The sequence below is a fragment of the Dendrobates tinctorius genome, unplaced genomic scaffold (assembly GCF_039654945.1).
Source record: "Dendrobates tinctorius isolate UK_male_01 unplaced genomic scaffold, ASM3965494v1 ptg000127l, whole genome shotgun sequence".
Lineage (NCBI taxonomy): Eukaryota > Metazoa > Chordata > Amphibia > Anura > Dendrobatidae > Dendrobates > Dendrobates tinctorius.
This window is the reverse complement of record NW_027361795.1, coordinates 15,689,032-15,706,461: the sequence shown is the minus strand read 5'-3', so window position 1 is coordinate 15,706,461 and position 17,430 is coordinate 15,689,032. Positions and strand designations below refer to the sequence as shown.

Genomic DNA, 17,430 nt, shown 5'->3' with positions numbered 1-17,430 from the left:
TCATGTACCCGGATCAGTCGTCCTGGCCCCTTTGCAGAGAAACAGCCCCAAAGCATGATGTTTCCACCACCATGCTTTACAGTAGGTATGGTGTTTGATGGATGCAACTCAGTATTCTTTTTCCTCCAAACACGACAAGTTGTGTTTCTACCAAACAGTTCCAGTTTGGTTTCATCAGACCATAGGACATTCTCCCAAAACTCCTCTGGATCATCCAAATGCTCTCTAGCAAACTTCAGACGGGCCCGGACATGTACAGGCTTAAGCAGTGGGACACGTCTGGCACTGCAGGATATGAGTCCATGGTGGCGTAGTGTGTTACTTATGGTAGGCCTTGTTACATTGGTCCCAGCTCTCTGCAGTTCATTCACTAGGTCCCCCCGCGTGGTTCTGGGATTTTTGCTCACCGTTCTTGTGATCATTCTGACCCCACGGGGTGGGATTTTGCGTCGAGCACCAGATCGAGGGAGATTATCAGTGGTCTTGTATGTCTTCCATTTTCTAATTATTGCTCCCACAGTTGATTTCTTCACTCCAAGCTGGTTGGCTATTGCAGATTCAGTCTTCCCAGCCTGGTGCAGGGCTACAATTTTGTTTCTGGTGTCCTTTGACAGCTCTTTGGTCTTAACCATAGTGGAGTTTGGAGTCAGACTGTTTGAGGGTGTGCACAGGTGTCTTTTTATACTGATAACAAGTTTAAACAGGTGCCATTACTACAGGTAATGAGTGGAGGAAAGAGGAGACTCTTAAAGAAGAAGTTACAGGTCTGTAAGAGCCAGAAATCTTGATTGCTTGTTTCTGACCAAATACTTATTTTCCACCATAATATGCAAATAAAATGAAAAAAAAACAGACAATGTGATTTTCTGGATTTTTTTTTCTCAGTTTGTCTCCCATAGTTGAGGTCTACCTATGATGTAAATTACAGACGCCTCTCATCTTTTTAAGTGGTGGAACTTGCACTATTGCTGACTGACTAAATACTTTTTTGCCCCACTGTAGCTGTCAGTTTGTCAACCAGCTTGGAGAACCGCTAATCCCACTTCCATGAGGTGGCAAAATATTGCCACCTGGGATACACCTCAGCCCGTTGCAATAGGTGGCTAAATGAAATCCCCCTTCCTGGCTGTACCCAGTGTGAATACCCTGCCTGCCCCCCCCCTCCATCCTCAAGATGTCTGGAAGACAGCAGATAAAATTGTGGAAGAGAGGCTTGTCATCTATTTGTTCTGCTCACCTAATGTTCTGTAACGCAGACCTGCTTATGTGGTGCAATATCTCATTCTGTGCCTGCTCCCTTTTGGTAGTCTTTGTGCAGTTGTACAGCAGAGAGTGTTGCAATGGGAAGGTTGGCACATAGACCCCAGAACAAAACTACCAAAAGAAGGGAACAAGCACAGTACAACAAAAGCATGACTGATTCACAGATCAGGAATGCAGAGGTAACCTGATCACACTGCTGATGTCATCCTGATCCAGAACTGCAGGTGATCAGGGCTTCAATACTACCCATGTCTGAAAGACATGAGCATAATTCAATGCGACAAGCCGATATTTAACATGATTTCTGAGACTGTTGTCTGTTTGACAACCAGCTCAGAGAACAGAGAATCCCAGTCTTGGAGGTTGGCAAAATGGCTCAGCCTGGGAGACACCTCAGACTGCCGCATTAGGCAGCCAATGGCATCCCTAATGAAATATTGTTATATTGGCTGTATATAATTAAATGTATGAAATTAAATGTATGCATTTTGATGAAGCACAGACAAAACACTGAAGAAATTTATGCAGGCCTTGTCCAGTCCCCAGCTGCCACTGTAGCCTATCAATATCTCCCAGTATTTATGCAGTGACTGACATCAACATTTGAAAGGTTAAATAGCAGCGATCGGAGTTAGCACCATGTTGCATGTTGATTCAGGCAGATGTTGGCTGTTCATCCCAGCCGGCATCTGCAGTTCATGGTACAGAGCAGGCTTTGCTCCTAAAGATATTCCCTACATGAGCACCATGATTCTGATGTACAATTGTATTAGGCTGCACAAAGGGTTTACAACTCACTAGTACATTATAAACAATTAGAACAGATCAGAAAGGCATAAAAAGCACTATGGGCACACATGAAAAAGTATAAAGAATAAAAAAATACCAATGCTATTAAGTTGACATATAATTACATTTCGGTGATATTTTTCAATGCACTTTATGAAATGTCTACTTACCCTTAAAAATGTGGGAGCTAGGTATTAATCGAATTGTCTGGCGTAGTGCATTTTATAAAACTGGTGCAGCACGAGAGAAGTCTTGGAGACCAAAGGTGGAGTTTGTGACAAAAGTATGGAGAAATGAAAGTATGCAGGATGTCCGAATTAGGACAGTGGCAAAGTGGAAAGAACAAGTAGGGTGATAGACAGAGATGAGCGAAGAGATGTATGGTGGTGCAGAACTGTGAAGAGCTTTTGGTGACAGTGATAAGTTTATACTGTACTATGTAGCAGTTGGGTAACTAGCATGGCCTTAACTACATGTACTGCAGCGGTCACCATTGCGACCGGACCTAGTTGGTGAGGGGTTTACCGACGCCAGCAAATACTTCAACTGGATGTGCGCTCTCGGAAGTACATTCAGCTGAAGAGTACTGTGACATACAAACCCATCTGCCATCATGCTGCAAGCCAATCAAAGGCCAGCAACTAACATTGACGTGCACGTGACCGGGAATGCATGGTTGTGACATTATGCGCTCCTGTCATCTGCATGCTGAATTCGGCTGCTGGCTTAAGAAAAGATTGCTGAGATGTGGGGGAGTGAAGGGTAGGTGAGTATTTTTTTCTAAATCCGTGACTACATGGTGGCCATACTACTACATGAATGATTTATCAAAGATAGAACAAATTGTATAAAAAAATAAGGGTCAAGCACAAAACTAAATAAGGATCATATAAGAAAATGTGCAAAAAAAGACCAATAAATAATGTAGTAGATTAAAAATATTTTTATTATAATTAACAATAGTAGATAAACAGGCACTCAACATGGTTCCATTGAAGCAAACATGAGTAACAACAGGAGGGAAGGATCCAGCGAGAAAGTAGCTGTCTAAAAAATAACTTTTAATCTATTATTTTTAAAAACATGGACGGCACAAAGTTGTCAGGCAAAAAAACACATTGTTGTCAGATCAACGCGTTTCGACTTTGCAGTCTTCGTCAAAATCTGTCTACTAGATGAAACATACATAATTATATACAAGGAAGTTAAAAAAATTAATGGCGCACGTTTTAACAATAATAGTGTATAATATAAATCCCCATAATAGAGAGGGATAATATTGCAAAAAATGCCCATATTTCTCTGCAGCCACAGAGATTCCTGCTCAGCAGAGACGTCGGTCCCGACGTCTTGCCCAGTCTGATGCTAGACTTCTGGTTGTTCCTTCTGGCTCTGCTATAACACCATGCTTGAGTCAGCAGCAAGCAGACGCTCCTGGGACTAAGTCCTGTCTATTACTTACTGAGCATGCCCGTGAGACGACCTCTCATTGGAGGTCGGAGGTCACATGCGCAGGTCCCATTCCTGCTTGGATTTGTCCACTGGGAAGGTCCCGGAAGGATGCCGCTATAAAAGAGTCGCATGGCCGCTCAGCCATGCACTAGTATAGACTGTTATGTTTAGTTGTGTGTGTGATGATGGATGCATGAAACTGGTGACTGTTGCATTATATCTCCCCTCCCTTGGATACGCATGGTATAGGGCAATTAGAGTTAGAGTCATTGCCTGCTAGTGGCATTGTCTTGAGCCACTGTGCTACCCAGTCTCAGCACCACACCTAGCGCCATACTGTGCCATCCAGCATGAGGCACAATTGTACTGCGTTGACAGCAGCATCCATCAGTAGAGGCGCCATGTGCAAAATAGTGCGCTTTCCTACCCTAAGCTTAGGGTGGTTAGTGGCGTCCGCCTGAACTGCACTGTATGCACATCAAGTGCTATATCTTTAGTGAGGTTACTCAGGCACCGCTGTTGCAGTGCCAAATGCTAGGGGGTCTAGAAGGACTCTAACCCTGTGCCATCGGGGTAGACTTCTGTGACCAAACCCTAGCATTCATCCTGCGGTTTTGTGGCCCTGTGAATTAACAGGGTTCGCCTTCTTGTTCACCGGGTGAAGTTAACCTGTGTGTATTTGCTATACCGCCAGTCAGTGTCCATCGTTACCGAGCAGCAGTTCTACATCTCTGCACGGTGGACCCCAGGCTGCGAACGCACCTCATTATCATCTTTATTATTTGGTGCGTTCCACCAGCCTAACAGAGTTTGCAAAAAACACATGAAGAACTATGAGAAATAAGATTCTCTGGACTGATGAGATGAAGATAGAACTTTTTGGTGATAATTCTAAGCGGTATGTGTGGAGAAAACCAGGCACTGCTCATCACCTGCACAATACAATCCCAACAGTGAAACATGGTGGTGTCAGCATCATGCTATGGGGGTGTTTTTCAGCTGCAGGGACAGGACAACTGGTTGCAATTGAAGGGAACATGAATGCGGCCAAGTACAGAGATATCCTGGATGAAAACCTCTTCCAGAGTGCCCTGGACCTCAGACTTGGCTGAAGTTTCACCTTCCAACAAGACAATGACCCTAAGAACACAGCTAAAATAAAAAAGGAGTGTCTTCAGAATAACTCTGACCATCCTTGACTGGCCCAGCCTGAGCCCTGACCTAAACCCAATTGAGCATCTCTGGAGAGACCTGAAAATGGCTGTTCACCAACATTCACCATTCAACCTGCCGGAACTGGAGTGGATTTGCAAGGAAGAATGACAGAGGATCCCAAAATCAAGGTGTGAAAAACTTGTTGCATAATTCCCAAGAAGACTTATGGCTATGTAAGGGGTGTACCGGGACCATATGATACTCCACTCCCTTCCTTGATGTAGATATTGCCTCATATATAAAATTATATATATGTATATAATCTGTTGCTGCTATGTGTATAGGAATATATGTCGTATAATGTATTATAGAGAAAGTGTAGTACCTAAGTTTGTCAACTAGATGGGGACACATTAGCATACATAGTTTAGCATAACAAATTGTTAATATAGGAGGGGTCACTGTGGATAAGGCAGAGGATTTCCTTTTTTTAGTGAGTAGGGCCAGGGGTGCCCAGACAGCTCAGGTGGGCTTTAGAGCCCAGGCAGCACAGCAACCCCGTAACGTTAGAAGTGTGAAGCCCAGCCGATCAAGCCAATGGGCTAGAAGTGCAGCTGTGACAGCAGCAGTGACAGCAGTGGTGGAAACAGAAGCTACAGCAGAGGTCACAGCAGTACAGGGACGCAGATCGCTCTAAAATGTGGCAGCTTACTACATGGGCAGATGCCCTCATGTCTGGGGCAAAACGGACAAGGGAACTCCTGAACATAGTGAAGCTGACCAGGGAGGACGCTTCAGTATGAGACGGTAAGACCAAGGAACGTACTGAAGGACCTAGGGAAGAGTACAGGGAAAGTGAAGGATGTGGACTGTGTGGAACTCAATGTCAATGCTATAACTGAGATGGGCATGCTGTGAATGAAAAGAAATAAAGTTATTCGTTTACAGTTGAAATTGGACCGTGTCTCTGTGCGCAATCATATGGAGAGGGTCTTCAGCAACCCAGAGGAGACCCTGAAGGTGCAGAGAGCAGAGGCAAGTACACTGAAAAAACGACATTGTTTGTATGTGATGGGAGACCAGGGTGCGCAAGAGACGTTAGTCCCTGCCATGACTATGGCCCTGGCGCCCCCTCACAGCTATCCTAGGTCAAAAGGGTGCTTCTACTCCATACTGAGCAAAGGGTCTGAATACTTATGACCATGTGATATTTCAGTTTTACTTTTTGAATAAATTTGAAAAAAATTTCGTCATTTCTGTTTTTTTCTGTCAAGATGGGGTGCAGAGTGTACATTAATGAGAAAAAAATGAACTCTTTTGAATTTACCAAATGGTTGCAATGAAACAAAGTGTGAAACATTTAAAGGAGTCTGAATACTTTCCGTACCCACTATATACATATACAGTATATACACTCACTGGCCACTTTATTAGGTACACCATGCTAGTAAGGGGTTGGACCCCCTTTTGCCTTCAGAACTGCCTCAATTCTTCGTGGCAGAGATTCAACAAGGTGCTGGAAGCATTCCTCAGAGATTTTGGACCATATTGACATGATGGCATCACACAGTTGGCGCAGATTTGTCGGCTGCACATCCCTGATGCGAATCTCCCGTTCCACCACATCCCAAAGATGCTCTATTGGATTGAGATCTGGTGACTGAGGAGGCCATTTGAGTACAGTAAACTCATTGTCATGTTCAAGAAACCAATCTGAGATGATTCGAGCTTTATGACATGGCGCATTATCCTGCTGAAAGTAGCCATCAGATGTTGGGTACATTGTGGTCATAAAGGGATGGACATGGTCAGCAACAATACTCAGGTAGGCTGTGGCATTGCAACGATGCTCAATTGGTACCAAGGGGCCCAAAGAGTGCCCAGAAAAAATTCCCCACACCATGACACCACCACCACCAGCCTGAACCGTTGATACAAGGCAGGATGGATCCATGCTTTCATGTTGTTTACGCCAAATTCTGACCCTACCATCCGAATGTCGCAGCAGAAATCGAGACTCATCAGACCAGGCAACGTTTTTCCAATCTTCTACTGTCCAATTTCGATGAGCTTGTGCAAATTGTAGCCTCAGTTTCCTGTTCTTAGCTGAGAGGAGTGGTACCCAGTGTGGTCTTCTGCTGCTGTAGCCCATCTGCCTCAAAGTTCGACGCACTGTGCGTTCAGAGATGCTCTTCTGCCTACCTTGGTTGTAACGGGTGGCAATTTGAGTCACTGTTGCCTTTCTATCAGCTCGAACCAGTCTGCCCATTCTCCTCTGACCTCTGGCATCAACATGGCATTTCTGGCCACAGAACTGCCGCTCACTGGATTTTTTTTCTTTTTCGGACCATTCTCTGTAAACCCTAGAGATGGTTGTGCGTGAAAATCCCAGTAGATCAGCAGTTTCTGAAATTCTCAGACCAGCCCTTCTGGCACCAACAATCATGCCACGTTCAAAGGCACTCAAATCACCTTTCTTCCCCATACTGATGCTCGGTTTGAACTGCAGGAGATTGTCTTGACCATGTCTACATGCCTAAATGCACTGAGTTGCCGCCATGTGATTGGCTGATTAGAAATTAAGTCTTAACACACAGTTGGACAGGTGTACCTAATAAAGTGGCCAGTATAGACCAAATATATAGTATATATATAGTATAGACCAAAAGTTTGGACACACCTTCTCATTCAAAGAGTTTTCTTTATTTTCATGACTATGAAAATTGTAGATTCACTCTGAAGGCATCAAAACTGTGAATTAACACATGTGGAATTATATAATTAACAAGTGTGAAACAACTGAAAATATGTCTTATATTGTAGGTTCTTAAAAATAGCCACCTTTTGCTTTGATTACTGTTTTGCACACTCTTGGCATTCTCTTGATGAGCTTCAAGAGGTAGTCACTAGAAATGGTTTCGCTTCACAGGTGTGCCCTGTCAGGTTTAATAAGTGGGATTTCTTGCCTTATAAATGGGGTTGGAACCATCAGTTGTGTTGTGCAGAAGTCTGGTGGATACATAGCTGATAGTCCTACTGAATAGACTGTTAGAATTTGTATTATGGCAAGAAAAAAGCAGCTAAGTAAAGAAAAATGAGTGGCCATCATTACTTTAAGAAATGAAGGTCAGTCAGTCCAAAAAATTGGGAAAACTTTGAAAGTGTCCCCAAGTGCAGTGGCAAAAACCCATCAAGCGCTACAAAGAAACTAGCTCACATGAGGACTGCCCCAGGAAAGGAAGACCAAGAGTCACCTCTGCTGCGGAGGATATGTTCATCCGAGTCACCAGCCTCAGAAATCGCAGGTTAACAGCAGCTCAGAATAGAGACCAGGTCAATGCCACACAAAGTTCTAGCAGCAGACACATCTCTACAACTGTTAAAAGGAGACTTTGTGCAGCAGGCCTTCATGGTAACATAGCTGCTAGGAAACCACTGCTAAGGACAGGCAACAAGCAGAAGAGACTTGTTTGGGCTAAAGAACACAAGGAATGGACATTAGACCAGTGGAAATCTGTGCTTTGGTCTGATGAGTCAAAATTTGAGATCTTTGGTTCCAACCACCGTGTCTTTGTGCGACGCAGAAAAGGTGAACGAATGGACTCTACATGCTTGGTTCCCACCGTGAAGCATGGAAGAGGAGGTGTGATGGTGTGGGGGTGCTTTACTGGTGACACTGTTGGGGATTTATTCAAAATTAAAGGCATACTGAACCAGCATGGCTACCACAGCATCTTGCAGCGGCATGCTATTCCATCCGGTTTGCGTTTAGTTGGACCATCCTTTATTTTTTAACAGGACAATGACCCCAAACACACCTCCAGGCTGTGTAAGGGCTATTTTACCAAGAAGGAAAGTGATGGGGTGCTACGCCAGATGACCTGGCCTCCACAGTCACCAGACCTGAACCCAATCGAGATGGTTTGAGGTGAGCTGGACCGCAGAGTGAAGGAAAAAGGGCCAACAAGTGCTAAGCATCTCTGGGAACTCCTTCAAGACTGTTGGAAGACCATTTCCGGTGACTACCTCTTGAAGCTCATCAAGAGAATGCCAAGAGTTTGCAAAGCAGTAATCAAGGCAAAAGGTGGCTACTTTGAAGAAGCTAGAATATAAGACATATTTTCAGTATTTCACTCTTTTTTGTTAACTATATAATTCCACATGTGTTAATTCATAGTTTTCATAGTTTTGATGCCTTCAGAGTGAATCTACAATTTTCATAGTCATGAAAATAAAGAAGACTATTTGAATGAGAAGGCGTGTCCAAACTTTTGGTCTATACTGTATATATATATATATATATATATATATATATATAAAAAATAACGCTTACTGCGTGTGGTGGGAGACACTCACTTGACTGCGATATTGAGGCACACAGGAACACTTTCCACTTAAACAGTCATAAGCCGTACTGTAGGCCATGTTACATTTCACAGGCTTAATACATAGTCCAGAGTAACTTACAAGGTATGGCTTTTCCTTTCAGTCCTTAAACACGCTGGACCTCTCTGTCTAGTGACCGTGGGTGACCGCACGCCAAACAGTTCATTAATGTTCATAGAACAATACAAGTACCAACAGTCTGTGGAGGTACCTTACAGGAGCTCCTGCTCCAGATGCCGACTCTTTGTTAGTCCTCTCTCCCAGGGAAGCTGCCTTGCTGGGATCACCATCCTTGTGACCAGGGCACTCCAGATAGTCCAGACCCGCAGAAGGTCAGTAGCTCCCCCAATGCAGGTCGTCACAGACTCTGCAAACACATGGCCACTCCGGGTGCTATTCAGGACGTCCATCCCCTCCTGGGACCATCCAACACACAGGCCTCACCGGGTGCTATCCAGGGATCTGATCCTACTCCCAGGATCTCCCAACACACCGTCCTCACCAGGTCGAAAGCCTACCACATGCTCTTCAGGAAGGTATAACACCTTCCAACACCTAGGCCTTCCAGGACCTTCCACATGAACCAATCAGGTCTATGCACACTCCCCATGTGACCAGACTTAAGGCACATTTTATTGTACATAACCACACCCACAGGTGAGGTATGGATCACATGGTCATGATGTCATTGCAGGTCCTTTTTACACACACAACCAAACACATACAGGCTTTATCTTGTGTCCAGACACACGCCCTTGGGTGGGTTTGCAGGTGACTGGTCCCACCCACTCACAAAGTCACCTGGAAGCCTCCCCAATGTAGAACAAAACCATCAGCAGTATATCTGCTAATGAAAACATGCTCCAGCTTCCATCACAGGGCACCCACCCCTGTGATACATATCGGCCATTTACAACTCTGCCGCTCACCATTTTCCCATCATAATAAAGGAAACGCCTGCATGCATGTCCTGGGCAGCCCATACAGTGCCCCCTAGCTGTCACAGGGGTCACTGCATCACAATATATATATTGAAAACATAATAGTTGAAAACATAAAACCAAACTGCATGTTTCTAGTTTACTTTTTATTTTTACTAAAGGTCTACTTTAAAGATCAAAATCTAGAATTTCCAGAAGGAGGCAAGATGTCCCAGTATCTGGACAATCTCTCCATAGGAGAAGCTGTTGAATTCCAAGGTCCAAAAGGACTTTTTACATATGAAGGAAAAGGTATTGGACTTTATTTTATTAAATTAGTTGTGAAAAGTAAACTAACCTAAATACTATTTTGAACTGTGATTTGTCTCATGCATTAAGAAATCATGCATATGTAAAAAGCAATGTTTTATTTTCATTAAAGGGATTGTAAACTTTATTTTTATATTAATAAATGTGCTGAGGACATGATTTGGTAGCACTTATTAATTTAAAAGTACTACAGGTTTTCATCCTTTCGGAGGTGCTGCCCGCTTGTTAGTGCATTCTTCCTCACTGTGGTGGCAAATCTCCACACCTGTTCTTCATACTCATTTGTATTCCAAAATTTGTTTTACAACATTTTTTTAGTAAGAAATTTTCACTGAAAATCTGCACCAAATCCACCATGTATGAATTTCACATAAGCACCCTAATGATCAAAACTATCAATTTGTACACCAGTCTTGATGAAGAGTGTTCTGAAGTAAGATGCATCAAATTCCCTAAAATACTGTTGTGTGGAAAAGTGTTTACCTCCTTCCTGATTTCATATTCTTTTGCATGTTTGTCACTCTTAAATGATTCAGATCAGCAAACAAATTTAAATATTAGGCAAATATAACACAAGTAAACACAAAATGCAGTTGTTAAGGTCTTAATTATTAAGGGAAAAAGAAATCCAAACATACAGGGCCCTGTGTGAAAAAGTGCTCCCTAAACCTAATAACTGGTTGGGCCACCCTTAACAGCAACAACTGCAATGAAGCATTTGCAATAACTAGCAATGAGTCTTTTACAACACTCTGGAAGGATTTTGGCCCATTTATCTTTGCAGAATTGTTGTCATTCAGCCACATTAGAAAGCTTCCGACAATGAATTGCCTTTTTAATGTCATACCACAGCATCTCAATAGGATTAAGGTCAGGACTTTAACTAGGTCACTCCAAAGTCTTAATTAGTTTTTCTTAAGTCATTCAGAGGTGGACCTGCTGGTGTGTGTTATGAATGAGTCACCGTAGGAGGCAAAAACAGAAATACAAGCTAAGTCCAGAAAACCAGAGAAGTTGGCAACTATCAGATTGCAGACCCCTGAACCTATCAACACAACTAGCAGTAGCCGTGGGGGGTTCCTACGATGCCCTAGACCCCTCGATCACAGCCGGAGAATTAAATAGGCCTAAAGAAAGAAAGGGGAAATCTAAACTGCCCCAGAGCAGACCCCAAAGCAATAGGCAGCCCCCAACATATAATGACGGTGAAGCAAGATGAAAACACTAACACAGACAGAAAGATAGACTGAGCAAAGACGGGGCCCCAAAACTACCTAGATAGGAAAGGACAGGAAGGCTGCTGTCTGCAATCTGCCAAAACCCTATCAAAGACATAAGCCAACAAGCTGAAATGAAAAAGGCCCTGAAGCAGCTAGGCTTCAAAAACTAAATCAGCACTCAGGTATTTTCAGAAGACAGAGCTAAAGGAATTCAGCACACCCCAGCAGGGAAAGGCAGAAATCCAGAAAAACAAAGCAAAACAAAGTCAAAGCACAAAGCAAAAGGCCGAGCAGCAAACTTAGCTTTAGAGGAGCAGGAATTCAGACTGGTCTCCAAGGATCCCACAGAGAAATCACCCGCAGGGCAGAAGGGCGTCGGCAGCCTTATATCCAGTCAGCAACTCCACTCAGCCAGTCATCATCATCAGCCTCAGGTGTTTGATAATCAGGCTCACTACCTTTCTTTACCAGAAGAGGGAGTTCCTCGGGCCTCAGTAATGAAGGGGAAAATGAACTCACAACAGGTGTGTTTTGGATCATTGTCCTGTGCTTCACTTGAGGTCATGAATAGATGGCCAAACATTCTCTTTCAGGATTTCTTTGGTAGACATCAGAATTCATGGTTCCATTTACTACAACAAGTATTCCAAGTCCTGAAGCAGAAAAACAGCCCAAGATCATCACACTACCACCACCATATTTTATTGTTTGCATGATGTTCATTTTCTGAACTACTGTGTTCCTTCTATGCCAGATGTAATGGGACATACACCTTCCAAAAAGTTCAACTTTTGTCTCGTCAGTCCACAGATTATTCTCCCAAAAGTCTTGTGGATCATCAAGATGTTTTCTGGCAAGACTGAGACAGGCCTCTATGTTCTTATTGCTCAGCAGTAGTTTTCGACTGGCATCTCTGCCATGCAGGCCATTTTTGCCTAATCTCTTTCTTATGATGGAGTCATGAACACTGACCTTATCTGTGGCAAGAGAGGCCTGTAGTTCTTTGTATGATTTTGTGGGGTCTTTTGTCACCTCTTGGATGAGTCATCACTACGCTCTTAGGGTAATTTTGGTCAGCCACTCCTGGGAAGGTTCACCACTATTCCATATTTTCGCTATTTGTGGATAATGGCTTTCACTGTGGTTTGCTGGAGTCCCAAAGCTTTGGAAATGACTTTATAACCTTTTCGAGACTGATAGGTCTCAATTAATTTGTTTCTAATTTGTTCCATAATTTCTGAGGATCGTGGCATGATGTCTAGATTTTGAGGATCTTTTGGTCTACTTCACTTTGTCAATCAGGTCCTATTTAAGTGATTTCTTGATTGAGAACAGGTGGCAGTAATCAGACCTGGGCATGGCTAGGGCATTTGAACTCAGCTTCCCAAAGATGTGGTAAACCACAGTTAACTTATGCTTTAAGGGTGGGGGGGCATCACCTTTTCATGCAAGACCCTTTAGATTTGGATTTCTTTTTCTCTTAATAATAAAGCTTTTCATTTAAAAAACATATTTTGTGTTTATTTGTGTTATATTTGTCAAATATTTACATTTGTTTAGTGATCTAAAACATTTAAGTGTAACAAACATGCAAAAGAATAGGAAATCAGGAAGGGGCAAGCACTTTTTCACACAACTGTATGTACTGTGACGTAGCGCTGTCTTCGTAGTAGGGGATTCTCGCTAGGCAGCGAACAAAACCAGATGCGGCACGGATTTTCCAACAAATCATAACAGTCCTTGCGGTTTATTCAACATCATAAACCATCACAGCAACAGACAGTTCACTTAACAGCATAATCAGCATAGCGTCCAATTACAGATTTTCCCTCTGTTAGCAATGTCCTATAGTCATATAGGCTATGCAGTATTCAATGTGCAGGCTTCCTAGCCCCAAGTTATCTCACCCACGTCCGGGTAACCTCACGGTTCCTTTATCATGGAGCCGACATTCATTCCCTCCAGGGAACTAACAGGTGCTGGTAGCCATTACACACAGCCACTCCACAGGCTGTTAGCCAGAAGATCCTTCTCCTAGCGGGACCTTTCACACTGGACCAACCAGGTCCCAGCATTCAACACATGTGACTTACCCTGGCCACATTATATGGTCCATAGCCATGCCCACTGGGTCACATGAATATGACCTCATCACAGGTCCTTCACACACTCACACAGCCTTTTACTACAGGCGTTTTCAGACCCCCCTCTGGGTGGGTTTATAGGTAACCAGACCCGCCCATCTCTCTAGTTACCTGGAGACTTCTCCCTCACATATTAACGCAGCATCTCAGCAATGTCCTTGCTGATCACACATACACAAGTCTCCATCTCAAAGCCACCCACTTTGAGATACCTAACGGCCATTCAATATTCCGCCATTCATCCTTTCTCCTAGAACCTCTACACAACACCCCCTAGTGGACACAGTGGTTACTATACCACAGTACGTTTCCTAGCATTTTTGGTGTATCTTTCAGCTGCCATGCACCACAGTATGAAACGTAATCCAGCAATTTACACCACATTTCTGGTATAAATTGGCGTAAATAATGATAGTGATAAAAAATTACCGTATTTTTCGGATTATAAGACACTTTTTCCCCCAAATTTGGGGGGAAAGTGGGGGTGCATCCTATAATGCAGATATACCTTACCAGCTACGGTGGAGCAGGGTCCCAGGGTCACTGCTAAAGGAGGCAAGAGTGGTGCGTTGCTGCAGGCCGCAGGCTGGGATGAGGGGGTATTCTGATTTGCGCCACTGCAGGTGAAAATGGCTGTGGTGCTCTATGGTGCGGGGAGGCTCCACCAGCATTTTGTGAAAGCCTGGAGCCCCTGTCCGGATTTCCATTACTGCGATGCGGTGGCCTTAGGAAAAATGACTGCATGGGGGGTGCATGCTCAGATTGAGATCTCGGCAACAAAATCTCGTCCCGAGTTCTCTGGAGATGAGATCTCGCACCTGAGATCTTGTTGCCGAGATCTCAATCTGAGCATGCGCCGCCCCCGGCGGCTGTTTTCCCGGATGCCCTTGCACATCAATTTCTGTGATGTGGTGTCCCCCAGAAAAATGGCTGCTGGGGGCGGCGCATGCTCAGATTGAGAACTCGACAACGAGATCTCGGCACCCAAGATCTTGCTGCCAAGATCTCAATCTGAGCATGCGCCGCCCCCAGCGTCCATTATCCCGGAGGCCACGGCATTGCAGAAATGGATGTGCAGGCGTATCCAGGGGGGGCAGCCGGGGCAGTTGCCCCAGGCGCAGCCAGCAGGGGGGGCGCAGTCGGGCCGCCTAATGCAGCGGTCCGCAGTGTCTCCCCCCGGCGGCTGCGTTCTGCCGCTCCCCATCCTGTGAGTCGGCTGTTCTCTGTGACGGCTGACAAGCTGACAGCCGGCGCAGAGAAGGAGGCCGCGCCGGCTCCCAGGCAGCAATTGTACTGGCGTCTATACAGACGCCTGTACAATTGAAGCTCTGACCGCCGGGTCAGAGCGACGTCAGCCGCGTGATCATGACATGTGATCACGCTGCTGACGTCACTCCCCGGCGCCCAGAGCAAACGCTGGTGGTAAGTGTGCTCCTCTGTGGAGCTGAAGAACCACCGAAGATGGGAGATGGGGGGGTGTTATTGAGTGGGGATGGGGGTTAATGAGTGGGGGTTAAAGTGTGGGGGTTAATGAGTGGGGGGTTAATGAGTGGAGATGGGGTTTAATGTGGGGATGGGTGTTAATGAGTGGGGGGTTATTGAGTGGAGATGGGGGTTAATGTGGGGATGGGGGTTAATGAGTGGAGATGGGGGTTAAAGTGGGGGGTTAATGAGTGGAGATGGGGTTTATGTGTATGGGTGTTAATGAGTGGAGATGGGGTTAATTAGTGGGAATGGGGTTAATGAGTGGGGATGGGGGCTAATGAGTGGAGGGGTTAATGAGTGGGGATGGGGGTTAATGAGAGGGGGTACATAATGTGTGGGGGGATTTGGGAGTAGGGACGAGGGATTATTGAGTGGGGATGGGGGATACTTAATGTGTGGGGGGATTTGGGAGTAGGGACGAGGGATTATTGAGTGGGGATGGGGGATACTTAATGTGTGGGGGGATTTGGAGTGGGGATGGGGGGTACTTAATGTGTGTGGTGGATTTGAGATGGGGGGATTTGGAGTGGGGATGGTATTTAACGTGTGTGGGGAGATTTGAGGACACAAAATGAAGAGTATGTATGAGGGCATATATGAGGAAGCAGTATGGGGGATGGGTGCAGACAGTAAGGGGTGCGAACGGGTGAATGTATGTGGGCACAGTATGGGGAGTGAGGGTGATGGCATGTGTGCAGACACAGTATGGGGAGTCAGGGGTATGTGTGAGCAGACAGTATAGAGAGTGAGGGGGTAAATATATGAGGAGACAGTATAGTGAACAGGTGGAATGTTAGAGGAGACAGTATGAGGAGGGAGGGGAATAGCGTGAGGCGACAGTATATTGCAGACATTTTTATTTAGGAGCATTATAATGACACTTCTATCTTTAAGGGCATCGTGTGGAGAGTTGCTGCAGAAGACCGGAGAAGATGGAAGTCTGCTGAGACGAGATGTGGATGAGAAAACTCATCATGGGGTCGGGACAAGAAGAAGAAAAGGAGACCGACTGCAGAGACGACGTCATATATAAGGTACCTGGATGTAAATATTATTAGTGATACTAATTCTCATGTTTTTATTTGTTAGGAACATTAAAGGGGTTCTCCAGGTGTGCTGAGTCTGCAGTCATTCTATATGACTGCAGACTTCTGAATTCTCACAGTGCTCACTGAACGCTGTCAGGATTCTCTCGTGCCGGTAATTTACATACATGCGGTCACATGCTGACTAGACATGTGTGGCCTCACTCAATGAAAATGAACGGAGCGAGGCCGGGCACGTCTAGTCGGAATGTGGCCAGAATTATACAAATCACATACTTGTGCTGACATGACTGTACATCGGCAAGGGAGAATCCTAAATGTGTGCAGTGCATTAGTTGTGAGAATTCAGAAGCTGCAGTGTCAGGACTCAGCTCTGCAGGTTCCAGTAGTCATCACATGGACACTTCACTCATATGCGATTTTCATAGTTATGGTCTTGTGACAACGAGCTTCTCATCCTGCTCTCAGTTTTTTACTGAACATTGAGAGGATTAGGGAGAGCGGCTCGTGGCTACATGGCTAAGTGTGCAAGTCACATATGTACTTTTTTTTTGGAGGGGGGGCGCCGAACCAAATTCTTGCCCCGGGTGCCAGAAAGCCTAGATACGCCTCTGAGGGTGGCTCCGAGCTTTCACAAAATGCCAATGGAGCCCCCCACACCATAGAGTACTGCAGCCATTTTCACCCGCAGCAGCACACATTGGAACACCCTCTCATCCCAGCCTGCGGCCTGCAGCAACGCGTCAATCCTGCCTCCTCCAGCAGCGACCCTGGGACCCCGCTTCACCGCAGCCACCACCCCCGGTAGTCAATAAGATGCATGGCTTAAAAGAGGCACCACCATTTTATTAAAAAAAAAGGTTTTTTTTCTATTTTTCTCCTCAAAATTTGTGGTGCGTGTTATCCGCTGTGTCTTATAATCTGCAAAATACGGTAAACTCCGAGCTGAATACTTAACTAACCAATTATGCAATGTCAATAGGACGATGCAAGCAGTAAAAAAAATTAGTCCATATAAACAGTAGTTGCAACTAATAGCAGATAACAGTAGGCATATCACTGTAAGTGAGAGAGAACAATCTTCAAACCAAGGCAGTAGCAAACACAGTACCCACCTGCTTACAATCAAAATTTTGAGTGACATCACTCCCCAGCTGGACCAAGTAAACCAAAAACCAGGTTCTTGGTTCACCTGATCCAAACCTTTTGTGCAAATCTTAGTTACACAAACAATGTAAGA

General features: G+C 44.8%; 1 protein-coding gene across 1 annotated transcript in view; it reads left to right on the top strand.

Annotated features, from left to right (window-relative positions):
- CYB5R1 (cytochrome b5 reductase 1) overlaps nt 1–17,430 on the top strand; it is a 288,183-nt gene that overhangs the window by 174,988 nt on the left and 95,765 nt on the right. The window contains exon 5 of the mRNA XM_073542557.1: nt 10,148–10,277. Within this exon, the coding sequence (XP_073398658.1) occupies nt 10,148–10,277 (130 nt within the window). The remainder of the gene's footprint in view (nt 1–10,147; nt 10,278–17,430) is intronic.